The sequence below is a fragment of the Saccostrea cucullata genome, unplaced genomic scaffold (genome assembly GCF_032062105.1).
Source record: "Saccostrea cucullata isolate Sc308-1 unplaced genomic scaffold, CSIRO_AGI_Scuc_v1 ctg881, whole genome shotgun sequence".
NCBI lineage: Eukaryota > Metazoa > Mollusca > Bivalvia > Ostreida > Ostreidae > Saccostrea > Saccostrea cuccullata.
This window is the reverse complement of record NW_026921081.1, coordinates 140001-167310: the sequence shown is the minus strand read 5'-3', so window position 1 is coordinate 167310 and position 27310 is coordinate 140001. Positions and strand designations below refer to the sequence as shown.

Here is a 27310-nt window from a genome sequence, read left to right as displayed (position 1 = left end):
TGAAATTTGTCAGTGAAAAGGGCGGTTAAAAGGCCTGGATATTTTTTTTTTGCATTAAAATTGTTCATGTTGGTTTTGCAGACTCAATAAATTTATGAAACTTAAATTTCGAGTTAGAGTTGTTTACTCAGTGTTTAAAAAGGGAGTTTACTCCTGTCTTCTAGAACCACTATAGCAATACTTAAATGAGATAGCCATCGAGCGCTATCTCGCTACAATTTTTGGTGTCAGAAGTGGGATAGCCATTAAGCGCTATCTCGCTACAGTATGCCAGGGCATCAACGATAGTGGGAAACGTGAGATAATTTGCATAACGGGTTTCTCACAGAGAAAACAAATAGAAATGGAAATATTAGTATATCTAAGGAATCGCTGTCTAGTTAGTAAAGTATGCCAGGGCATTAAATAATGATTGTAGATTTAGACTTTTAAAATGTAGACTAATAGGTTTAAATTACAAGAGGCATCCCATGTCAATTTCAATAGTCCTCGCCCACTGACGTCAAACACAAAGACATTCGCACGAGATTTACATGCATATTTGGCCTCCTTAGCATCAGACACAGACTGCATGAGACAGATGCGCACGAGATTTGCATGCGTATACAAAAAAATTATTTGTATCGATCTGCCTAATTTACATTCCGGAACACACAGCTTAAATCGGTTAAATATAAAAATTTCAAAGAGTTATCACAGTGAAGAAAAAATTAGAAATGGAAATATTACAGTATAACTTTTGCTGAATACACTCCATGGGGACAAAATATTAACTTGAATACAAAAAATTATTTGAAAGTCTTGTTTATTTTTCTTTTAACAGAGAACACACAGCTAGTAAATCGGTTAAATATAAAAATATTTAAAATTCAGCGTTTCAGTGTAAAAAGGTGAAGGTCCAATCCAGAAAATAGAATTATATGTCAATTCTGTACTAAAATTGTTGTTTGGTATGGCGTATGGTAAAGAAAAAAAAAACTCCATGTATACATATATCTAGTAAAAAAAATTCTTTTACTTGGAACTGTAATTCGGAGAGTTTTTTTCCAATCTTTTTCCTGAAAATGTAATATTTGGTCGGACCTCATGCCACTAAATTTTAGTACATGTATTCAACAAGTTTAGAGGATCAATATCATTTGTAGATCCGCTGTAAATGATAGAATTAATTGATACAAAATTCATTTATTTATTCACCGGTTTAGTAAAGATTAAAATATACATGGATTTTAAAAATGAAATATATCGAATATATAAACATTTTCTTATAAAGAACTTGCACCGGATTTATATCAAATCATATTACGTTTAGCATACACATACATATTAATTAACTGTGATAATGTACATTTATCAATAAATTCAACACGCATCAGATTTAGCGTCCAATTCTTTTGGGTGTATAGACTAGTATATGTAAAAAAAAAAAAAAAAAAAAAAAAGTAGACTCTCCTTTAAAACAAGGTATTTTCGCTTCCTTTCGCAATGTTTCAACAGAATTTACAGGGATCAGACACAATCAACAGGAAATCCTCTGTGTGTGTGTGTGTGTGTGCGTGCGTGTGTGTGTGTGTGTGTGTGTGTGTGTGTGTGAGGGTGTGTGTGTGTGTGTGTTTGGTGGGGGGATTTGTTCAGGAGCGTAAACGCTATAGAAATAACAAAATATCCATTCTTTGAATTATGCAGTAACAGAGTCATTCACACTTCGATTTATAGCGTCCTTGAAATATGTTTTTCATGTTTTTTTAATAAAAAAAAAACCCTTCGCGCGTTTACGTACTAAAATACTTAAAAACACCTAAAACTTTCTTCAGTCCGGAAGTTGCTTCTGTTGTCGTTTCTTTGGAAACCACCTCCTTCTTTTTTACTTCACCCTCGCCCTCTCTCGGACTTTCCATGTCTTCCCCTCCAACTTCTCTTCCATCTTCTGTTACAGAATGCTCTTCACTGTGTTCTTCGACTTGTTCACTTTGTTCAGCATTAATGTCGTCTGCTGGAGTCACAGTTTCTTCATCCACATTTCCACTTTCAGTTGCAACTTCATCCACATTTCCACTTTCAGTTACAACCGGGTCATTGTCGCTTTCTTGGATTGACTCTGGTGGATTTTCTTCTCGTTCTCCAGATGTTTCGTAGCTTTCGTTTGAGTAAACAGATTTATCCTTTGTGACGTTCACTTGTTCCTTTTCAGACAGCACTTCCTTTGGAGGATCATCCGAGGACTCGATGTGTGCATCATTCTGGAGAAGACCTTTAGAAGTGGTATTGGAAGACATCTCTGGCATCTGTAACGGCTCGAGGCCTCTGAATCTGTCCGTGTCTTTCCACCTGATGGTAAGATTATACGTCACCACTGCGTACCTATCTGGACAACAGGCGTACTTCTTCAACCTTCTGTGAACGGAGGATCCGATGATGGCGATTTTAGGACTCTCTTCATATTCAGACATATCTAATCTTCCCTGAGTGTTGTTCAAGTCCAGCTTTCTTATGTCATGTGTCCAGGAACCAAAAGTCCAAATGCAGTGGAAAACCTCTCCGTTGGGCGTGCATTGTGTGGTCAGGCGGGTAGGAGGGATGTACACCACTTGTCCAGTGTGGTACACAACCAAAGGGAGATTATTATAAATCAGTCCAGAGTTACCTCCAGCACTAAAAGTAAATGTAATAAAATTAATGAAAAATCTATTTTTAAAAAAGATGTTCTTTTCTCAGTATCAATCGTTTTATTAAATTCACGGTATATGTGCAATATCGATCCACTTTCATGAAAATTAATTACATGTACTACCGGGAAAAATCCTTCGAGTCTGGTCTATATTTTGTGATATATATTTTACACTAGAGCTTTCCTGCTGGGACTGCTATCTCACCTAAATTTAACAGGAAATGTTTGATGAACAATATATGCAACATACCAGAAATTAGCTCGATCCTCTCCTTGGCCCCCAATAAAGATTATATTGATAAACTGTCAATTTTTTATATAAAAATCTATATACTCAGTAATTCTGATATTAAAACGAGCAAGGGTATAAACCATTTTTTTACAAATCCGATTTCCGTGGTCTTTAACGTGTTCTAATGGAATACTGTTTTGATATCAATACACCGTCTCAGAAAAATACACATGTATGCATGTAAGTTTTTTCTCCATCACTTACAATTACCTTACCTTCAAACGGAAATCTTATCAAAAAACTTATGACGAATTGACAAAATATTTACAGTACTGACTCAGAAGTACAATGTACTCACTTGTTGAAATTGACAATGTCGGGTTTCCAAACTTTTGATGGATCAAGATTGAGTGAATCCACGTCTTCATGGTAAGACTTGTCCCATTCTAGACGTGGGTCCTCCCACGATATCACTTGCCAAGTGTCAATCACCAAGAGATTGTCCACCTTTGAAATATTTTAAAAATCATACAAAGGAATAGTTTATATAAATGGCATTTCTGCCCAAAATTTAAAGTTTTCAAGCAACATGAGTAACAGAAAACTTCAGCATTTTTGACGATAAAACAGTGAACGGCAGCAGATTTTAAAAACCTATTTAATCTTGAAATCGTTGAGAAAATTTTGACAAACCATCTTCTAATTAGATTTCTGAAAACATTTTAACTTATTTTTCCCACTTCAAATTGTAGAATTATAGAACTTCATTCCCTTAAAAAAGAATGTGGATATACCTACCAGACTTATCACCCTGTTTATGGAGAGCTGATGGGAAACTTTTACGACTGGTTTTCGCTTTGTGGCAGGTCTGGCCTCACGATAGTATTCGTAAAACAAGTCATCCATGACGTTTGTTTCTGGAACTTCATACGCCTCTGTGAAATAAATGATTCAGAAATGATATTCTCATGCACTAAAACATCAATATTGTAATTTTTTGCCCACTGCTAGTGGGGTTGTTTTGTAAACTGTTAGTTCATATTTAACCAATGCCATAACCTTTGCAGGATTAAACCTGTCTATAGTTTATTTTGCACGTGTTCTCTCATTTTTTACCAGACTGACATTACAACTTTAAAATTTTATAGTTGTATAATAATTGTGGGATTTTTTTTATCACAGATGGGAATTTTCAAAAAGAAGTTTGACAAAACAGAAAAATCGAAACATGATATAAGGCTGAAAACTTGATAATCTATTGCAGCCATCCTACAATCTTGCATCACACGAGGAACGTTTCTCGTTTTTTGAGTGAGCTGTAATTATAGTGGGTTTTCGTTAACTGAAATACTTGAGTAGTAAATAAAGCATAAAAACTAAAAGCATGCACGAAACACGTAATCTAGGACAAACGTATTGATAAGATGTAAAAACAGACATTTAGGGTTCAAAGAAGATATTCTGTCAGAACTGAAAAGTATTCGAGGCACACAACAAGTGTCTGACTTAATTACAATGTATTCCTTAATAAATAAAATTATTTTACGTTTTGAAAGACATCCTTTAGATTTTAACTTCAATAAATCGTACTTTTATCAATTTGTCTCTCTGGTGCAGAAGCTTTTACGTCTGTTTATACATGTTATTCGACACATTGATATTTTGTTTTTTCAGAATTAATATTCAAGTACACAAATTGCAGTCAAAGTGATCAAGTTTGAGAATAAACGCCCCAAATCGAATGCAGAATTCAAAAGTAATACTTACCACAAATGAAAAGCACAAAAACGCAAAAATTGGCAATGAAATTTAGCATCTCCATTAAGTGAATTCAACGATATATAATTATACGATTTTTAAAAATTTGGGTATATCTTAAAAAATATCCCAAAAATCAATCAACTCAATTCAAGATGTCCAAAAAACGAGCATTCAGGAATGTCTTATGTATATTTAAAATAAGACAAGGAAACAAAACACCAATTCTCTTGCAAAACCAAAAACAAAGTAGTCTGAAACTGTGAGTGATGCCGCTATAACTGATTCGAAAATGGTTCTGTATAACCTTTAAAATAAATCAATTGATGTCAACAACAGGGGGCGCTTTAATCCATATTCTCACGCAAATTTCAACTCACCCCACTCAAACACGTGAGAGATTTCTGAACGAGGTCAATGGGTTAATTGTTTTTGCGTCTTAAATTTTATCATGTTGTGTAACGTTTGGTAAAATAATTAAAATATGTCCTATTACATCGATCGTATTATAGCTTTCTGGAAATTCACGCAATTTTTGGATTCAAAACTTACAAACCATTGAAAAATGCCACCCTTTTTTTTTTTTTTTTTTTTTTTGCTTTGAATTTCTTACCTTGGACTGGCGCTCTGAAAATCTACTTCTATTTTTGTTTTAAAGTTCTTGTTTTCCCAAACCTTAAATTTTGTCGTATATAGCAATTCTTAGAAAATCGTCAAGCAGAATGGTCAATAGAGGACATACCATAATCATTGCACCGGTCCCTTCTCGCTATTGAGTTTAAATTGAATTATATTTGATGGTCCAGTTGTACTTATTTCATGTATTATTTTTTATCGTTCACATGCCGGTACTGGAAGCATGTTACATGTAGGTATACATGATGTAAGCCTCCTTTTATTGATAGAGTTGACATCGATGCTTCATTGGTTTAAGGAAATACGCAAGGTACCTTACCTACTGATAATTTTTTTAAGATATTCTAAATTTAAACTTACAATACCATTACATGTTCTTAGACAAAAAATCAGCATGCGTTACCAGGGTTTTTGAAAAGATATCAAATTGTGAAATTTTTTTGCATTATTCAAAGGAAAATGTACAAAAATTACAAAACACATAAATTCCAGATTTTTTTTCATCAAAAATTGTTTTAGAAGAGGTGTACAAATCCATATATAAACATTAAAAGTATTGCACACGGGTTCTTCGTTTAGTGGAACTCTTCAACTCCAGGGAAGAACCCAATAAAGTTCAAACTACGTTGCTTATGACCTTAATTACCGAGAGGTGTAGAATCAAAGAATTAAAAACAAAGTGAGGATTGGGATGAGATAAATAAGGCTGAACCTGGCAACTTCGTTTCTTTGGAATTTACTGGTATTTGATACAATGGCGTATAATTAATGATCTGGGATATTACTTATATCTGAAAGATTATGGCTTAAGTTTTGAAATATCATATACTACTTGTATCTGAAAGATTCTTTTTGTTTTGAAACTTTTTTTTTTCAAAATTCCGATACAAATATATGAATCTTCTACCGATACAATCTTGAACGCATTTCAGACGGCGCGTACCTGCTGTTGTATGTAAGAAATCGCGGGCAATGACCTTCGGCACATCTATATCCATGCATTACGTCAGTTAAAAATGAGGGGTCATGACCTAACAATAAGTCTGGGTTTTGTTTTTGTTTTTTTTTTTTTAGTTTCACAAGCAGGGTAAATCCCCTTTTCCGACGCACACCTTGAAAAAGCAAAGGATCTTGACCCCTATATTTAGTGAAACAAAATGAATTCTCTGAATCCCATCTGAAAACATTTTCAGTTCAGTTTGATTAATTCTTTGTAAGAATCCACTGGCTATGGTTATGACATATACTCATATAGGCATGTTTTTTATCTTACCCCTTCTTGTTACATCTATTTGGTTAATGATAAATTTATTTTTAGTTCAGCAGGCATGTTCAGAAAGAAAGCTATTTAAAGATTCATGTTGTCCTATGAATACATGTACGGTTTATCTTAAATTAATATAATATATACTTATAGAAGTTGTGGTTACAATGTTTGACCAGTTGCGGCTGTTTTCTTGATAGTTGTTTTTTTTTTATCACTTCGCCCATGCAGAAGCTTCTGAATTTCCTATCTGGATTTAAAAAAAAAATCAGTATTCTTCTCTCAGAGACAATGGGACTGCTCATAGTCAATTTGTGTGACTAAAAGCATGCGCGGATCTAGAGGGGGGGGGCAGGACCCCCCCTTGGAATTTACTAGGTTAAAAAATGTATATACTAAAACAAGAAAAAAGTTACCATGGCCCCCCCTGGAAAACGCTGGTAAACGCGACTATGTGTGAAATCGGTATGAAAAGTGAAAGATTTGAGGCAATAGAAGTCACCACTAACACCCCCCCCCCCCCCCACCAAATAGGTTTTTTTTTTTTTACGTTTGGGCGAGTTTTTTTTTTGTTGTTTTTTTTTTGTGTGTTTTTTTTTTTGCTTGTCAAGAAATTTCTGAGATTGGATTTTTTTTTTTCCCCCCTGGAAAAAATTTCTGGATCCGCGCCTGAAAAGTGAAAAATATTCACTTTGTACAAAGATCGAGGACTTTATTCTAAATGTTTGTTTGCATGTCGAATGTTGTGTAGATACGTTACGGGTTCGAATCCCGCCACTGCCGGGGGGGGGGGGGGCGTGACGAACGGTCCTTCGGATGAGACCTTGTAAACCGCGAGATCCCTTGGTGCAGTAGGTGATGGCACGATAAAAATCTCTCACTGCTCAATCGCCTTAAGTGCCGAGTATATTAGGTCAAAAGAGTTCCTATCGAAACTGGCGTATTGCAGCTCTCCTCCGGCAAGTTGTGATCAATATATCTCCATACGCATAAATTAAAAATTATAGAGAGGAACGTTGAACAACAAACATCAACAGGAAACCCCTTCGTATAAGAAATAAATTTTGACCTTGACCTTTTGGCATGAAAATCAACACCAACTATGGTCATCTTTATAAATGTCATTTGGAGTTGTGATAAATAGGCCTATTACATGTCATCAAAGGAACTGAAAGTTACCATCCGGAAAAAATGGCGTTTTATAAAGCGTAAAATTTACTTAAGCTGTCCGTACCATGGTTACACAGTATAACTTGGATATCTATATTTCCAGCCTTGAACTTTGACTTCAAAATCACTCAAGTGATCACGAGATTATTCTTTGGGTCATAGGATTAGCTAGGAGATTGTGGGGGAAAGTAATTGAAAAGCTCAAAACTTGTAAAAATGTCCTTTAAGGTAGGTCCATACTTTCAAAATTTTCTGTAAAACTAATAATTTTTTAATTTGAATACCTTGAATAAATCATAAACTAGCTTAACATCCATAAAAGACATATCTTTGCAGGTTAATTTTCATACAACATATCTCAGAGCATATACCTCTAAAAACTCAACGTCCAAAATTGAACATAAAGAAGTGTGATATCATATTTTATTTAGTTATGCACCAAATCACATCAAATTTATGTTAAAACTTATGAAGATCAAAAATATTCATTTCCCAAGAGAATATTTGAAATCTTTACTGCAAAACATTAGCAAATTGATGTTGAATCTGTCCATGTCTTTCAGAAAAAAATCTCAAAATATCTTTATTTTTTTTAATTCTCAAAATCCAAACTGTTTCGATGCCATTTTTTCTTTTAAACTATCATATTATATCTAAAGTTAACAAAAACACATACTTAAAGTTTATTATGGTTGACCAGAGAATTTTAACAAAACAGTCTTTTGAAGACATATATACCTCCATTTTTGGAATATCAATTTTTTCAATTATTCATTGCAAAAAAATAAATGGATGAAAAGGCTTAAAATCGTTGAAAATAGATCCCATGTTAGTTTGCTAAAAAGAAAATTAAAAAGATTTAGGTTTAAAAAAGCAATTATAAGAATTTTGAGTCTGTGTATGTCCCAAATGACATACAGATCTTATGGACAGAATGCAAAGTGTTAATTTCCATAAATAATGTATATTAAATGCTTTGTATGCACATGCAACACTATAATAAACAAATATGTACTTGCTAAATTATTTTCAATCACCCAAAAAGATTTTATTTCAATAGACAAGTGAAAATCAGAATTTTACATTGATTTGTAAGATTAAAAACGGATCCGTTAAAGTATGGGCCTTCGTAAAAAACATACAAACGGAGTGATGGACAGAAAAAAGCACTAGGGCCTAATCCCATTTTCAGTGACTGAGTGAAAGTGGGGTATCGAAAAGAAAAAAAAGAATATTCCCCGTTTGCTATTCTTTATAATCGCATATGTCTTCCGTGATCACTTGAAAAACAGGAAGTGTGGAAGTTATTACAGCTTTTGTTTTAATGTATGGTGTCTTTCTTTTTTCATGACCAGAATAAAAATTCACGAGAACCCGATATGATATAAAAAAATGAATTTTAAAACGCGCGCTCGTTTCAACTGAAGATGATAATCTCAGAAAATGTCGTCATAACGCGAGATCAGATATTAATCCGCTTACCGGCATATTTTCCAACAGGATTTCTTTGATAAGAAAATATTATATGTTTTCATATAATGTTTAATATGAGAAAATTATTTTATCAGTAGTATAACACTTTTATTTTGTATCACACTCGTATTTTGAAAAAATATACGGACTATTTTGTCCGCCATATTGCGGAATCGGTTAAGGTCACCGCCATAGCTTCAAAGATGCGGGTGACTGGAAATTCCAGAAGCCCCCCCGTTTTTTGGAGAATACCCATAAAGAAGGGTAGAAGCCACAATAAAGTGGTAGAAGCCCCATAAAATTGAATGAAATGCGGTACATAAAACCCTAAGGTGATGTTTAAATGAATGATATCGATATCCGTAAATTTTTATAGCCAATTTTACCTCAGAGTCGACAGAAATCGGGCGCCATTACTGGTTTACCGTACACCACGCCCGATCTAATTTCGAAGCGAGCTGCTGTTTATCATCGTATAGATAAAGCTAAAATTATTCATTTTAATTTAAATATGTTTTTTATGCAAGATATTTATCAAATATTATGTAATAAATATATATTTTTTATATAATTAAGAACGTTAGCCATTAAGATAATTTAAGATTTTTTTTATTTTTGAGATTTTAGAGAAATTCATAATTTAGAGATATGATTATATCAAAAAGCTTTAAAGCAACAACAATAATAAAAATAGTAATGATAATTAATTAATAATTACTTATATGTTTCAAAGAGAACAAAAAAAAATTCAAAGTATGAAAATACTGAATTTATTTTTGAGATTTTAGACAAATTATGAATTTAGAAATATAAAAATATGAAATTCAAGGGTTCAAAGCAATAATAATAATAATTAAATTTTAAAAATGAAAATAATAATAAATTTTATTATATAGTCTATTTATAGTCCCTATATAATCTATACAAACGCAAACAGTTCATAACACTACATATTCACCGGATTTGAGGCCGTATTCACCGGAGGGTCAATGCGCGTGCAACGGCATTGTGACGTCACAATCAAAATATCAAACAACGTTGTAAACAATGGTTGCAACGGCCGCAGCGATCTACGTATCTGAACAGAAAAACAATTATTTAAACCAATTTCAGGATTATTTCAAACATTTGGACGTCTTACACATAGCAAGATTCGGAAAGGAAAACACGGATGTAACAAACAGTAATTTGGAGATTTTTTTATTCTCAGCAATGGAAGATTACAAATGAAAATGGTGTCGTCATACAGCCTTCAATGTCTTATTCCCGACTATATAATAAAACAATTATGGACTCTTTTGGTGTTGAATATGGTTTAATTGTTATTCACCAGAAAAATATCCATATTGACCTCGGCTTCGCCTCGGTCAATATGAATATTTTTCTGGTGAATAACAAACCATATTCAACACCAAAAGAGTCCATAATTGTATAATATGTTAAAAGAGAACAAAAAGTAAATCAATGTCAAAATATGAAAATATTGAAACCTGGAAAGAAATTGTAAATTAAAAGAATATATCAATTTTCAAATATATAGATATTTTATTTCAAAATAACCTCTTTATGTTCTGTTCTTAGAAAAAAATTCAGATGTTTTAAATATTTTACATCAGTTGTTTACATTTTGAATTGTCTTTAAATTAAAAGAAATATGAATTTTAAAAAAAGTAAAGTAAAATAAATCACACCACAAAATAAAATATAACAGAATTTTTATTTGAATTTTAACTACGAAAAAATCTCAGTCTGGTTAAGTGAACTGAAAATCTTTTATCATCTCCAAGCTTCTATAGGTATTTTATGTAATTTTACATTTCATTGCCAGTTGAATCTGTTGACTAAAAATTTCCATTGCCTCTCTGTTCAAACTAATCCCATCTTTAGCCAAATGTTTTTATTTGAATTCATTAAACCCCTACATCTCCAAAATATCACATTCTGAGAATTCCACATATTTCCTTCGTAGTGTGTTATTTATGTCAAAAACAGTAGAATTGTACTTTCCTGGATCCATGGTTCCACAAATCATTTGCCTAAACAGACTTCAGATAAATATTTTCTGAACCGAATCATTTCTTAACAGTTTTTTCAAAAATGTTTTGGATTCCTAACACTATATCTGACAGAGAAGATGAATATATATCTTTTTCTCCCACTTGCAGAAACACTTTTAAACCAGTCTTAAACCATTAAAACCCCACAATGTTCTTAAAATTGTATATTTATTATTTTTTCTAGAGTAGGGTTAGTATCAGGCAGTATTCCTCCCCCGCCAGACGGGTGCAGACCAGTGAATACTGTTTGGTGTTGTGTTAGATTAGGTTAGGTTTCAGGAACATTTTTTTTTAATGTTGCCAATTAAATTATAAATTCCTTTCTATGAAATTTTTTATAATGTTATTTAATTTTATGTCAATTTCTTTCATGGTTGTAATATGTTTATACATGAACAAAAGATTGACTAGGAATAATGATATTGTATCTTTATTAAAATAAGTCTTTTTAATTTTTTTTAATTATCTTTTAATCTTTCGGTCCTTTGATTTTAATATTTATCTAGCTGTTTCAAAATTCAAATCATGGCTTTACAATTAAGGAGGCCCCCACGTGGCTAGAGCTGGGACATAAGGAAACTATATGAATATTTTCCAAGTATTACTAATTTAAAAAGTCTTTATTAATTTATCATTATTAATATTAGTATCAAAATTATCAAATTCATATTTTCCTTATTTTCCTTATGTGTGTGCTAACGCTTAAAATGAAAATTTGTATTTAAAAGCATATTACCATTTCATATCAACATTATTTAGAAAAAAGATTATATTATATTACAAAATCATTTATTTTACAATTTGATAATGAACGTCAAGAACAATTAAACATAGTCAAGGTTCACTGTATATATACACATGCCCTGCCAGAGTGGGGTTGGTCAGACTAGCTGAGAACAGGTGTTTGATCAAAAGAAGTTTATTGTCAACTTGAACCAAGTGTCAACAGCTGTGTATATATTGCATGTACACACACAGGGGTGCCTCTCTATCCCAGTACATAACAACACAACTAGCTGATGTGTAAATAATATTCTAACCATATTCTCATAACACCCACTTTACAAGTGATTGCATAAGCAATTATGCACATTTTATTCATTTTATGTAACTTTTTTATTTCCTGGATTTGGATTCTAATAATTTCATTCTAATGTATACATATTGCTTTCTAAGATCAATGAGTATAATTTGTTCTATTACATGAACAAAAAAATGATAAAAAAAAACTCCCCCAAATAAAACAGAACCCCCAAAATAAAAATTACAACAAGTAACTGGAAAATAATAATGAATGCATGAATACTGAATTTCAAATATAAATAAACAATTGGAAGAAAAAAAAAACCCAAAACAAATACCTTTGAAATTAAATAAATTAACAACTTAAATCACTTTGTTCATTAATTTATGTAACTTAATTTATATTATAAATGATTGGAATTTTAAAAAAGGAACTTTATTAATTATTTTTGCCTAGTTAAATTCATTTAAAACACCCACTGTTACAGTAATCTCTATCAACATGTTAAATCTCAATGTTTTTATGTAACAGTACACATCATCTATACAAATATTTTCATATTTTCAATAATGATTTTCGATATAAAATTCTTTTTGGTAGGTACAAACCAGTGTGGATAAAAGTATTCAAGTAGGCCATGTAATATTTTCATAATTAATATTTTATTTCATTTAGGAAATATGTAAATATTTAAAGCTTCATTTATATTCTTAACTTTCCTTTCATATATTTTTTAAAAAAAAATAATATTATTCACTTTTGATCAAGATAATGGTAATGATGTAAACGACTTCAGCGATCGTGATTTTAGATCGGGCGTGGTGTACGGTATATGAAGACAAGAAGAAATGGCGCCCGACTTCTGTCGACTGTGAGGTAGAATTGGCTATAAAAATTTACGGTTATCAATATCATTCATTTTAACATCACCTTAGGGTTTTATGTACCCAATTTCATTCAATTTTATGGGGCTTCTACCACTTTATTGGGGCTTCTACCCTTCTGTATGGGTATTCTCCAAAAAACGGGGGGCTTCTGGAATTTCCAGTTACCGCAAAGATGCCGAGAAGTGTGGAAACAAGATGTAATTTTCGAGCGATTTCAACGAGTTGTAAATCGATATAAATGTCAAAATTAGTATATTGTAACACTGTATATTCTGTTTAATTCAATTAGTGTATCATAGACCAACTTGGATCGTTTAGTTGGCCAAAAACCTGTCTGTTTATATACTAGGTAGGTGTGCCTGTTTTATGAATATTTGTTTTCACACCGCCCCTAGGTTTCTAGTTTAGGTGTAAAGACCTTATAACTTATTGTCAGTGGAAGAATAAACTCCAGACTGAAAGTTATGTATTGTAAAGATTATTTTACAAGTAATACTTGATTAAGAAAGATTTTCTCTAATTTTTAACACAACCTCAGCCTGTTGAGCAGGTTTTAAGTTTCCTGTTCATTGAAGGTCCTGTTAAAAATAAATAATTATATAGAATTGTAATAGCCGTCCATCATCCACCTGGCTGGCATTGATAAAGTCATACAGTAACATATATACTTTCCCTCTTGTGCAGATATTCTTTACACAACAGCCAGTCTAAGTGGTGTCTGTGCAGTCACTGACTGATTGAGTCAGCTTAAATTAGGAATTGTACTCAGTGATAAATAAACACATACTAAAACTGCCATTTAGTCTATTGTGAAATGTTATACTGATCAGTGCTTCCATAATTGCATGCGTCTAAGTGCACTATGCTTTGTCGGTAGGGATGTGCGATTTTATCGGTATACCGGTATATCGCAATTTTTTGTTGCGTGATACGTATCGTGATACGGAAACCTAAATACCGGTTTTTAGGTACATATTATAAAGTCCAGAAATTATTCATTTATTTGTTCAATCTTTCAAATTACAATTACAGAATGTATAGAAAAATGTTGTAAAAAGTGAAAAGAACGGCATCTTACCGTCCAAACATAATTGATTTTATGTACATAAAAATTTCAAGAAAGTAAAATTTTGTTTTTCTAGCATATTTTAAAAAAAAAATAATGACTTTTCATATAAAATCATTGTATAAACTGCTTTTAAAAATATCATGATATTATCGTGATATTGTGGGAAAAAATCGTGATATATCGCGATACGAAATTTTCGGCGATACCCATCCCTATTTGTCGGTCATTCATAATTGGGATTGTCACATACTAAAGATTTATGTCAATATCTCATGTAATAGCCATAGATGTAGTTTCATTTTTATCCCCTCGCAGCAAAGTTGGAGGGGATAATGTAATGTGCTTGTGTGTATGTGTTTATATTTGTTGTTTTAGTGTTAAACGGAAATGATGCATGAGGATTGATGTCAAAATATGCCTTGATTTATAGATCTATATATGCTCTTTGCCGAGATGATGCTTCGCTTTGCAGTACCCTTGTTTCAATTTAAAATACTTTGAATCAGTGTAGAATGAGTAAATAATATGTTCGTCTTACTATACTGTCATTAGTGCAGGGTTCGACACTAACATTTTAGGCTTTGGTCCGGCGGGACTAGTGCTTCTTTACTTTTACTAGTCCGTGGTCAATTTTATGAGCCTGTCAAAAATGAAAATAAATAAATAGAGCTACGATCGTATTCCAGATCTCATTCGTTTTTCTCTAGGCCTATACATAATTACATCATCTAAACATCCAACATCTTTCTTTATGTGTCATACTAAATCATAATTGCTAAAATGTTTAATTTCATACAAATGAGCAATCTCTACCCCGAATTGTCGTTTGCTTCACTAAGTGGAACAATAACTCTGTGTAGAGATTGACCAATGAGTCCTAAAATTAAGCACCGAATTGACTGAATTACCTAACTTTCCGCCGAGAAGCTAGAAAGCTTAAAATAAATATGGGGTTTTCCAGTGAAAGTTGTCGAAGATTTGAACATCAGTAAATTCTTTTTTCCCCAGAAAACTTTATTAGTCTGTTCAGACTAAATGGCTACAATTTTTATTAGTCCAAATGAAAATGTATTAGTCTGAGACTAACGGACTAACGTTAATGTCAAACCCTGTAGTGATTCAGATTGAACCCTGTACACAGAAGAAATAGTAGATATTGTATACCAAGTCATGCCATGGATGTGATAGTGCATAATTAAGAATAGTCCAGATCTGTGAAGTTTCAAAGCATAGAAAATATTACACTAGAAATATGATTATAGCTCAGAAGAGATTTTTTTATTGTAACGTGTATAACACACATGTATAGTTCATATAACCTCTATGTGCCTTTATAGAAGGTGGGAGGAAGGGTTCATTTTTTTTTTTTAAATTGTGTGCATACACGCAACAGATTACCACTTCATAACAATACAGTGTTTTCCCTAAGAACCAGCTACCGGCCAAAATGACTGCTTCAATTGACAAAAATGTCATTTTGATATAAAAGGTCAAAATTTATCTGTTGTAAGGTCCACAGATATTTTGTTTATAAACCTCAGACCCTAGCCTAGCTGTTACAACTGATCTCTAACCCTTTCCTTTGAAATAGAAGGAAAACACTGAACACACCCTGAATTTGTCATCTTTTGTGGTTTGAAAAATTTAAATCACTATTGTATCAAACATAGCAGAAGTTTGAATTTTTACCTTTTCATGATTATATTATACAATATATTACATCTGGATGTGACATCATATTGTAAGATAAAAGTTTAATGCATTATTTTATGTTGCTGTATTGAAAATCATAATCTATTTATACACATGATATAAAGGATTTACATTTAACATGTTTAATAGTTTATAAATACCACACTTACTTCTACATATATCAATACTTGTGAACACGTAACTGCATGATTATGGAGTAATTATAATTATTACCAGGGGTGTATATGAGACTATACACACTATACTATTTTTTAATGTCTTAAAGCTGTTGTTATCTTACATCTACAGAATTCCTCATTTAGGTGCTGATGATATTTTATGATATGGATGCTTCCTTTTTTTTTCAGATGCCAAAATCTGTTGAGACAAGATGGGGAAGCTACTTTCTAAGATATTTGGGAACAAGGAGATGAGAATTTTGATGCTGGGGCTAGATGCAGCAGGAAAAACCAGTATCCTTACTAGTTTGGGGTTTATTCATGTTGTATAGTTTTCTGATATATAAGTTTCCATATATGCATACATGCTACTTGTAGGATCCCATTATTATTTTTTTTTTCAAATAACACAAAGCAAAAAAAAAAAACAAACAAACAAACAAAATAGTGTATTTCACTACATATTCTCTAATAATGTGGTGAGCATAAGAAGCTACCTTCATTTTAAAACAAAATGTAATGTCAAAAATTCTATAAAAGATTCAGTATTTTAACTATAGGGATCTTTTTGATTTATGTGTACATAAACTAACTTTTCCATATTTTAGCATAATCAATGGGTATGTAATGGTTGGCTTAATCATGAATTTTTGCTAAACAGTGTTTATTAATTTAAGAAATCTTACAGTGTAGGGAATTCTATTTGTAACATGCTTTATAATGAAGTATTGACCATTATTTCCATCAAGTAAAGGGAATTATTTTATTGAAATGCTTTAGTGCCTAATCAATATTTATTAAAAATTGATTCACTTGTCCATCTGGCCAGCCTATGTATAACACTGGTACATTGTAATGTCCCAGTGTCATTGAATACAAGTTTAGAAGCAATTAAGCATTGTTGAAAATCAAATGGATTTACAGATGCAATAAATCAAACTTTTTTCTTGTTGATTATGAAAAAATTTTCTGTTTTTTCCTAAATTTTTTTATTGATATTTTCAAATTTGTGATAGTTCAGTAGGCAAAAAGACACATTTTGATGCTAATTTGTTTTTCTATGTCCTTTGGTTTGGAGCTGGGTGGTATTTAACTTTATATAAGAATGAATTGGCAAAGAGAGATAATTTATATTTCCCATTGTAAACTGAATACTAATGAATGAGTCCCTTGGGATTAATTAGCTTTCCTCCTGTAGAAAATCCAAATATCTTTATCTGTCACATTGAGATTAATTACCACCTCTGCCAAATGTTTTTTTGAAGTTAAGTCCATTTGGCAATGCTATGAACACTCTGAAATGTGGATTGAAGATAAATGTTTTTACTTTATTTTTGTTGAAATACATTTATTTTTTTTTTATTATTATTACTTCATGAAAATTCAAAAGGAATTTTTAAAAAAAAAACCTCATTCTATCATTACTGAAAAAGTTCTTATTATAAATTAAGAATAAAATGATGAGAGAGAAGTACAATTAATCCCTTTTAATTATTTGGCCTGCTGCAGAAAATTTAGAAGGCTTATCTTTATCTGTCACTTTAAGATTAATGAAAACCTTTGTCTGCAACTGCTGTTTGTTTTGAAGTTAAGGTCATGCCTTCATGATATATATTTGCATTCATTGAAGGCTGGCATTTTATATAACAAAAGCTTCACTATTATTTAGATATACATTCAGTGTTGAGTTGTTCTTTACAGCCTTATGTAAAATAAATACAAGGATATTATTTACAGGTTTTGGGATATTCAGGAGTTATCTTGAAATTTTAAGAATACAGTTGTTGTTTCTTATTCGTCATATATTTTTTAATCATTCCATAAGCTGCACCCTTATAATTCTACCCCATGGCGGGGCCCTTGCTGACTGGTCAGTTTTCTAGTTGAAAATCAAATGGATTTACAGATGCAATAAATCAAACTTTTTTCTTGTTGATTATGAAAAAATCAAATTCTTGATATTTTCAATTTGTGATCAGAATACATTATAATTTTCTCATTTAGACAGATTATTTAAATCAGAAACGCAACAAAATAATTTATATTCAGTTTTCCCGTAATTTATTTTACCAGGGCTGCTAGTGTACCTAATATATTGTGGAGATGGACCATACACTGCCATGTTTTTATTGGAATCAAAGTGGCAGATGTTTAGGTCTTAGTTACTGTATTTATTTATTTGATGAAATCATGATTTAGTGCAGTATTACCTGAATGAAAGGATGTTAAAAAAATTCAACCTGCTCTCAGGTACACATACATTAATTTTTAGCTCTACTGGTCAGAGACCAGAAGAGCTTATGCAATAGTAATGCGTCCGTCGTCCGTCCGTCCGTCTGTCTGTCTGTCTGTCTGTCTGTAAACAATTTTTCAAAATGCTACTCCTCCTACAGTTTTGGTCTGATTTCAATATAACTTGGCACACAAGTAGACTACACTAAGATACATAATTCTGTATATCGGTTTTTGATTTTGATGAACGGTGTTGCCGTGGTTACTAAAAATAGAAATTTCTGTGAAATTCTTTCAAAATGCTACTCCTCCTCCAGTTTTAGTCTGATTTCAATATAACTTGGCACAAAAGCAAACTACACTAAGATACATAATTCTGTGTATCGGTTTTTGATTTCGATGAACAGTGTTGCCGTGGTTACTAAAAATAGAAATTTCTGTGAAATTCTTTCAAAATGCTACTCCTTACAGTTTTAGTCTGATTTCAATATAACTTGGCACAAAAGCAGACTACACTAAGATACATAATTCTGTGTATCGGTTTTTGATTTCGATGAACGGTGTTGCCGTGGTTACTAAAAATAGAAATTTCTGTGAAATTCTTTCAAAATGCTACTCCTCCTACAGTTTTAGTCTGATTTCAATATAACTTGGCACAAAAGTAGACTACACTAAGATACATAATTCTGTGTATCGGTTTTTGATTTCGATGAACGGTGTTGCCATGGTTACTAAAAATAGAAATTTCTGTGAAATTCTTTCAAAATGCTACTCCTCCTACAGTTTTAGTCTGATTTCAATATAACTTGGCACACAAGTAAACTACACTAAGATACACAATTCTGTGTATCGGTTTTTGATTTCGATGAACGGTGTTGCCGTGGTTACTAAAAATAGAAATTTCTGTGAAATTCTTTCAAAATGCTACTCCAAATACAATTTTAGTTTGATTATAATATAAATGTGGCATGCAAGTAGACTGCACTAAGAACATAAAGAGACTTAATCAAGGATCATTATTCTATTTATTGCTGTTGAAAAGTTTCAATTTCCAACTGCTTTAAATAAGTACTTTTCTCTTGCTTTTCTATAAGTACAAACCAGTAGAGCTTCAGTCTCGACAGAGACTTCTGGTTTTAAGATGCATTAATAAATTCTGTACACTGTACTACTTGAAAATCTCAATTGACAATCAGAAGGCGATTTAGAGTGTTTATTTAATTACAGTTTGAAATAAGGTCCATTTGATAGGTAATTGAATTGAATGCATAAATAATCAAAAGCCATCAACACTTCTTGACCCAAATTTAGTGACAGACTTTGATCTGGGAAATAAATTTTCACTAGATTATTCAGCATGTTCAGGTAGCATTCCAGGTCAGTTAGGGTTTATAGTTAGTGAACTTTAAAGTTAAAATAATGAAAGGGACAAACTTGCAAGAGGTAGAAATACTTGGTTTAAGGCTAATTCTTATAACAAAATGAATCGATTCAAAGGTTGACTACCATTTAGAATAAGATTGGGAATATAAATATATTTCCAGTTACTGAGTTAAACAAAAATATGAGAAACCTCTTTCCATTCTCACCATGGGGGAAAAATTAAATTGGACATTTTGTTGTAACTTTAAAAAAGATGCATGTGTCTGGTGTCTGAGTAGAGAACATTGAAGCACACACTACAAGTAAAAAATCTGTGGTTGGTGAAGAGAAATGCCTGAGGTCCTTTGACATGTAAAATATTTTCTCCTTGAGTAAAGCACTACTTCGACTAAAACGCATACTTCAGTGGTTTGTTTCCTTAACACTGACTAGCTATACTTTACAAATTGAAGCTGGGCCAGTCTGTGACCACTATTCCAACTGTAGGATTTAATGTGGAGACTGTCACTTATAAAAATGTTAAATTCAGTGTCTGGGTAAGTAGAGAGAACAGCGGAAAAAAATAACCGTGATTAAATTGGATGGTGTGAGCAAATTAGTGTGCAGGAAGTATTGGTCCTTTTTTTTCTAACCTTTCCCAAGCAATTTTTTTTATTACTACAGAATACTGCTTCCTTTTGTATGTTCAAGTACCATATATAATTTGATAATAGTAATGATAACTTGCTAAATTTTGTGTCATGTTTATCTTTTTAAAAAGGATCATTTGTACATTATTTGTAAATTATTTCAAATATTAAGTATTTCTTAAATCTCTGAGTCATTTTGATAGTGATGACTGATGACTAAATTACTTTCCCCTTTCCAAAACTGAAACTCCACCCCTTTTATACATGTATATATTTAGTTATGAATCAGTTATTTCTAATAATAGATATGTTGTACTGTAAATGGACTCCTCTTGTATGATCAGTAGACACACAGAGTTATCTTGTTCCAAACGCAGTGTTAACCCACTAAACACTTGGTGCAAATGAACATAATGAATGTCAGAGCTACTTCTACTATTTGCATGTTTTACACATGATGAATTGGCAGTGAATGTGACATTTAAATAAGGATGATGAAAAAGGGGTTTTTGATTTTCATATGTACATGTATTCTGTATTGAAACATTTAATTTTTAGTGCATTAGTGTATTAATTTACATGATTAAAAGACTATTTAGTAAGGATTTTAGGAGAGAGGGTTGTTAATATGAGGGGAGGCAGGGCTCTCACATCCATTTTTGGTACTGGGGCCGGGGCCATTGACATTGGGAAAAAAGCGACGTTTTTATAAAAATTGGGAAATTTTTACCAGTCATAATTTAAACTGACATCATTTTGCATTGCCTTGCTCTTAGAAGAAATATTTTTTCTACACTGACAACAGTACCACAGGGATCAAACTTAACTTTTTGACCACTGTAGTAAATATCAGCAGATTTATTATTACTATCAAATTGTAATTTTGAACTTTTCCTAGCATTTTTTCTTCATACAAGATTTAAATAATCTATTTTAAAAAATAATAATAATTAACCTCTTGGAATCATTTAGGCCATTTTATTACAGATGAAATCTGAACAGATACAGAGTAAATCAGTTGTTTAATTAAAAAAAAATCATCTTTATAAATTTGAAATTAAATCATTAAATACACTGGGGATATATTTTTTTGGAAAATTACATAATTTTCTTACTCAAGTTGTTTTAGAGATCGTAAATAATATAATGGAATATCTAACGTTACATTGTGTCTGATTGTATTTACCATAAAGAAAGGAGTGGAGGAAATTCGGATTAAAAAAACGATCGTTTTTGGAAGTAAATTATAAGACAGGTAGCGCTGCAAAATGGATAAGATTATGGGGATTTATAAACTGTAGGAGCATGGTACCTATTTATTTTTATTTGTTAGGGAATCTAATAGCAAAATAGTGAATAAAATACCTGTAGGCCTAGTGCTTCTCATTCAGTCTTGGTAATCTGAATTTTTTACAAGACCTTTTTTTCTGACAAAAGGTGGCGAACACAGGTCGCTTTTAACTCGCAATTTTTTATTTTAATTCTCATTCAAAGAGTATTTTCCGTTAATTTCGAGCCCTGACATCATAGATCTTCACATGCTGCGACATGTTGTGAATGAACTTTACTACAGACGACTTTCGTTTTTATTCTAAAATGGTTCCAGCATATAAACAAACTACCAGTTCATAACACGAACGTCTTTCCTTCATATCTTAACAGTGCTTTTACGACTGTCAAAGATATGCTTTTTTGTTACAGTAATGAATTTGAAGCAATCAATAAATTGGGAATTTTTACCCTTAAATTTGGGAAAAAGGGTACCTTTTTCACGTTGGGAATGGGGCCGAATATCGGCCCCAATTATAGAGAATCGAGAGGCCTGGGAGGGGAAAATAGGACTTTAAATAAGTCAAATACAGATTAAGATTTGAATTTTGATAATGTCAAGTTCAAAGTATTGTATGAAAACATGGTTATGTCAGTATTGAGTCAATATAAGGTCTTATGTAGAATTCAAAGGTCATAGATAAAATATTTTGTTTAGATTTGCTGAAAAATACCCTCATGAATGTGGAAACATTTGAATATGAACAATAGAATGATTGTTAGAGGACATACTTCTGACCCCACTCACTTATCCCTATTAATTAAACTAAATGCAATAATTTGACTGTTTGGGATGCTTATACACTCGATTGTGTTATTGCGTTACTTCTACTTTTCCTCTATTCTAATTCTGCAGAGATATAGAAAGTTTTCAGTACTTTCCTGCATTATCCTTTGACATTTCCTTTGATTCTCGCAAACACTGAAGGAAGTAGTATGCAAAAGTTGAGAACATTGTAACTCTAGCATGATATAGGACATCATTTCCTGTTTGATAGTTTTATTTGTATACAACAATTATAGTTATAATTTTACACTTCAGGAACTATTTAGAATTGTTAAATTTATTTCATTCAGTTCACGAAAGGGCTGGCGCTGCATGCTGTAAATTCACTAAATTGTATTATAAATTTTGCATACAATTGTAGGTAAATCAATACATGTATATGTTTATGTTATTGGAATATAATTACGTAGATAAGAATACGTTAAATTGATAAAGTAGTACATCTTGAAGGTTAAGACATACAGGAAGTTTGATATATCATAATTAAGAAGGGTAGATGTGCAGGCAGTATCTGTACATTGATTTGATGGTGTACTAGGGTCTGAAGATCAGGGTGTAACAATACACTGGTACAGATTGCCATTATTAAATACCACAGTGAGATAGGAAGGGCAATAGACAATCATCTTCTACATGTGATTGCTTCCTTATCTCAGAGCTGGCAGTGCTACATATAGATAACTGTTTCCCATCATGAGCTTACTAAATAATTTCAGAAAATGGGCTCAGTTAATTCAAACAAATTATTTTCAAGCCTTGATTATCAAAAATTCTTTTTTTTTTCCTTTTTTTTTTTTAATTTTAATTATTTACTCAAAACTCAGAAACAAATATCTACATGTAGTTGATTCTTTCTAACAGTTCATACCCATAATAATTGAAAAAAAAATATAATATATGAGTTTCCTTTTGTAAATAAATATCTTTAAGGATATATGAGTTATCATTTGTAAATAAATATCTTTAAATTAACACTAAAATAACTATGTTTTCCTTTGAAATGTATATGTTTGATATTTGTGTCAGACATGCACAATGAAAAATAACCAGTCCAAGTTGCCTGATATATTTTATAAATTGATCCGATGAAAAGCATGTCAAATTGATCTGGTGTTTATTTTTTCTAGGATGTTGGGGGACAGGACAAGATCCGTCCATTATGGCGACATTACTACACTGGTACGCAGGGCCTTATATTCGTAGTGGACAGTGCTGACCGTGACAGAATCGATGAAGCGAGACAGGAACTTCATCGTATAATTAACGACAGGGAGATGCGTGATGCCATCATCCTTGTGTTTGCTAATAAGCAGGACTTACCTGATTGTAAGTTAAAGCAGGCTCTGTTATGCTGCCTTATGCCTTATTATGTGCTCATGTTGGTCAAGCACTTGATTCATAGTTGTTGAAGAAAGATTTAAAGATTTTCAAACATCTTGATCACAATAAGTACGGTAGATGCCCAAATAGACAAGCTCCAGTATCAAGAAAGAAATTGACAGATTTGCTTTGGAGATATTTTTAGAACTCGACTTGTTGTCTTCATAAAGTGTCACTTATCAGTAAGATTTGATTATTGTGCGGAAGGTTTCGACTTTCAGTGCAATTGTTAGCAAAAATTGGTATCCTTGCAAAGTACATGCCTTAAAATGAGTCAGAATATTGAATACATACATATTGAATATGATATATTGAGTATCAAGTTAAAATGATCTTCTGCATAAACAAGATAAATAGACAAATCTTACTGTTGAATTGGTAGAGAACTACCAGTAGCAACTGTACTGGGTATGCTGGAGTGTAAAGTGTAGTGCAGGTGTACTTTGATTTAAATATTTGATAATTTTAATTTTTAAATTTCTTTTTCTTATATGAATTTGTAACTGACGATTTTTCTTTCACTTTACAGCAATGAAACCACATGAAATTCAGGAGAAATTAAGTTTAACAAGACTTAGGGACAGAAACTGGTATGTACAGCCAGCGTGTGCGACGTCAGGAGACGGACTGTACGAGGGCCTGACCTGGCTAACATCAAACCACAAATCTTGACCTGCTGATTTATTTTAAGTCATTGTCTATCCTATTGTATACATTAAAATGATTCACTTTCAACGTCTGTGGCAGTGTTAACAATCTGCAGGAAAAATACTTATAGTCAGAAAAACTGAAGAAAACGGAATAAAAACTAAAGGTCAGCAGGCCCATTGTCCTCCTCGACTTAAAAAGACACTCCGAGGGAAGAGTGAAAGGAGAGGGAGGAATTTTTAAAGTGATCAAAAGGCATGGGTATTTTACAGCTTCAACACAGATCTGCAAATAAACCAGCTTCCAGGCCATGTAGTATACCAACATTGTGTATGTTTATTTTCCCCTTTTTTGTCGGATCATTGCTGATTAGTCTGCTGGTTATTATTATCAACCTATGTACTTCTGTCACTTTTTGTTTGTTATTGGTGGAATGTATTGAATGGAGAAAATGGTATTTTTTTTTTGTGTATAAAAATCATCTTGTTATAAAAAATGCGTAATGTGGAGTTGATTCATTTGAAGGAAATTTTCAAGATTTTTTTTTATCTCCTCTGTGTGATAAAGCACAAGGTTATAAAGATGTTCCTTTGATAAAAAATGATCATTTTATTTCAATTGCACTTGTGCTTTTCAATGATTTAAAAAGAAGACTTAATGGATCGCCTAGTTTGCACAACCTTGAATGTTTGGTATGCCTGATTATTGATGGATATTTTATGCCTCAATGATTTTATTTCTTTTGTGATGAAAGTTATTATTTTTAATACATTTGCCATCTTCTTTTAACATGTTTCACTTTCAACTATCAGGAAAAAATGAACTGCTTTATGATTAAAGCAATGAATAGCTTTTTGAATTTTTTAAAAATGAAAATATCACTACATCATTATCTTTTTACACTTCAATGTTTCCCTCTGTTCTCTGGTGCTTATTTCAGATTGTATGGCTTGATTACTATATTCATTTGTAATGCTTTCATTAGACCATATGTAGTCAGATTTTTCTTTTTAACTTTATAATACTGCATTGACCACTATGTAACCAGCTTATTAACAACAGAATTGTAGGAAATCTTATTTGCTTTTCTTTGTAATATGATTTCAATAAATGATATTATTTAGATATTGAATTATCAGTGAGAATTATGTTTTGCACATCACTTGGCTTAATTTAAACAATCATCGGAAAAGTGCTGTGAATGAGGATAATTGTGTAAAGATCGTTTTCTTCATAGTGAACCAGTTGACATGAATCTTGAAAGAAGAATTACTTTCACAAGGTTTAATTGGCTTCAATGAATTGTTCAAATTTTTTAGGAAAAGAAGTTCAGTTATGCAAGAATAAGGAATTACTATAGATTTTTCACTGTGTACAATGTACATTGTCGATACAGATTGTATTGAAATACTTGTATGAAAATAGGATATTGATTTTTCTTTTAGACATTCCAAAAAAACAAAAACAATTTTGATTTGCATTGCATCATTTTTGTTTTGTCTGTGTAAAGTTATTGTAAGGCTTAAGGACTTAGCAAGTCTCAGCATCAGATAAGTCCGAAACGTGTACAAAGACTTAGCTTGGCTTATTTTATAGTATTTTGTATCACTAAATGTTCTTATATTGTATGGAGAAAAATGTTTCAAAACATGTGAGCTGTAGCATTTATGAAAAAATTTCTTCGATAAATTTTGCTGTTTTTTACAATTGTTCAGAATGTTGAGCTCTAAGATAATGTAAGCATTTGCAGATTGTCGGATTGATTTAAAGCTATTTTTTTAAACTCCATACAGCCAGCTACTTCATGATGAATTTTACATTGCCTGGGCAAATGCTTGTAAAATACTGGAGTTGTCTCTCTTTGCTTGTATGCGGAAGGAAAAAAGTACAGGAACTGAGATATGTATATTTGTAATGTTATTGATACTAGTATAGTAATATAGCTTTCTCTTGTGCAATATTATCCTAGATAATTTATTAAATATTGCTTTAGGTAGGAAAGATTAACAAATTATATCTCATGGGAAGAAATAGTCAAAACATGTAACCGGGGCAAATTTGAGGGGTCTGAATTTCTTTAAGCAGTATGTGGTGCTGTTTAGTGAGATACCTCTCGTATTCAATTTAATTCTACAAATTTTAAAGAAAAAAAAACGTGTGAAAGAACATTTTTTACATGTAAGTAATGTAGTGCCCATGTAGGGTAGGTTGTATCAATTTTCCTACTGTGTTTTAAGAAATAGAACGGAAGATGTCAAAATGATACATGAATGCTACTAATTTTTCTTTTCCAATTAATTGTGAGCATGATAATAATTGTATATTTTTTATTCTCTGTAAGGTGAATGAGGTCATATTTTGTTATGTGTATTGTCCTTAACCAACATATTTGTATAATATCTATGTCAAACTATGTTCCCTGTTCAATTCTAGAAATATTTCGGTTTCAAATTTAACTGCTTACTTAGTGCAAATGCAAGATTGTCTGGAAGCGGTTCATTTGCTACAGATGTTGATGATTTTATACCAGACAATAAAACATTGTTATTCTATCTGCATTTTTTATGTCTAGTGAGAAAGGGGAGACTTGCATGTGTGAAATCAGAATTTTTTTTCCCAAGAGGGATGTACACAAACTCAAACTTGAAAATTTAAAAAAAGTGGCATCCAATCCTCAAAAAAATGGGGGAGGGGGTATGTTTATTTTACCGGTAGTTGCAGATCTGAAGCTTGTTGGTTTGAAAGAAAAATAAGACAGAGGATGTCGAGGGTTAATCCAAAAGTGATGTCATAAATGCTATGAAATCCTAAAA

General features: G+C 31.9%; 2 protein-coding genes across 2 annotated transcripts; one reads left to right on the top strand and one right to left on the bottom strand.

Annotated features, from left to right (window-relative positions):
- Positions 1-1175: 1175 nt before the first annotated feature.
- LOC134259140 (acetylcholine receptor subunit alpha-like 2) lies at positions 1176-4906 on the bottom strand. Its single transcript, XM_062741740.1, has 4 exons — positions 4668-4906; positions 3699-3835; positions 3259-3407; positions 1176-2652 (listed from the first exon to the last, which is right to left on the bottom strand). Exons 1-4 carry the CDS (start codon positions 4720-4722, stop codon positions 1773-1775), a joined length of 1221 nt encoding a protein of 406 aa, XP_062597724.1. The 5' UTR covers positions 4723-4906; the 3' UTR covers positions 1176-1772.
- An 8436-nt stretch (positions 4907-13342) lies between these two features.
- On the top strand, positions 13343-27049 carry LOC134259139 (ADP-ribosylation factor 6). The gene is made up of 5 exons (XM_062741739.1): positions 13343-13518; positions 16299-16403; positions 20157-20260; positions 23597-23795; positions 24379-27049. The coding sequence occupies exons 2-5, from the start codon at positions 16322-16324 to the stop codon at positions 24519-24521; spliced, it is 528 nt and encodes a 175-aa protein (XP_062597723.1). The 5' UTR covers positions 13343-13518; positions 16299-16321; the 3' UTR covers positions 24522-27049.
- Positions 27050-27310: the final 261 nt, after the last annotated feature.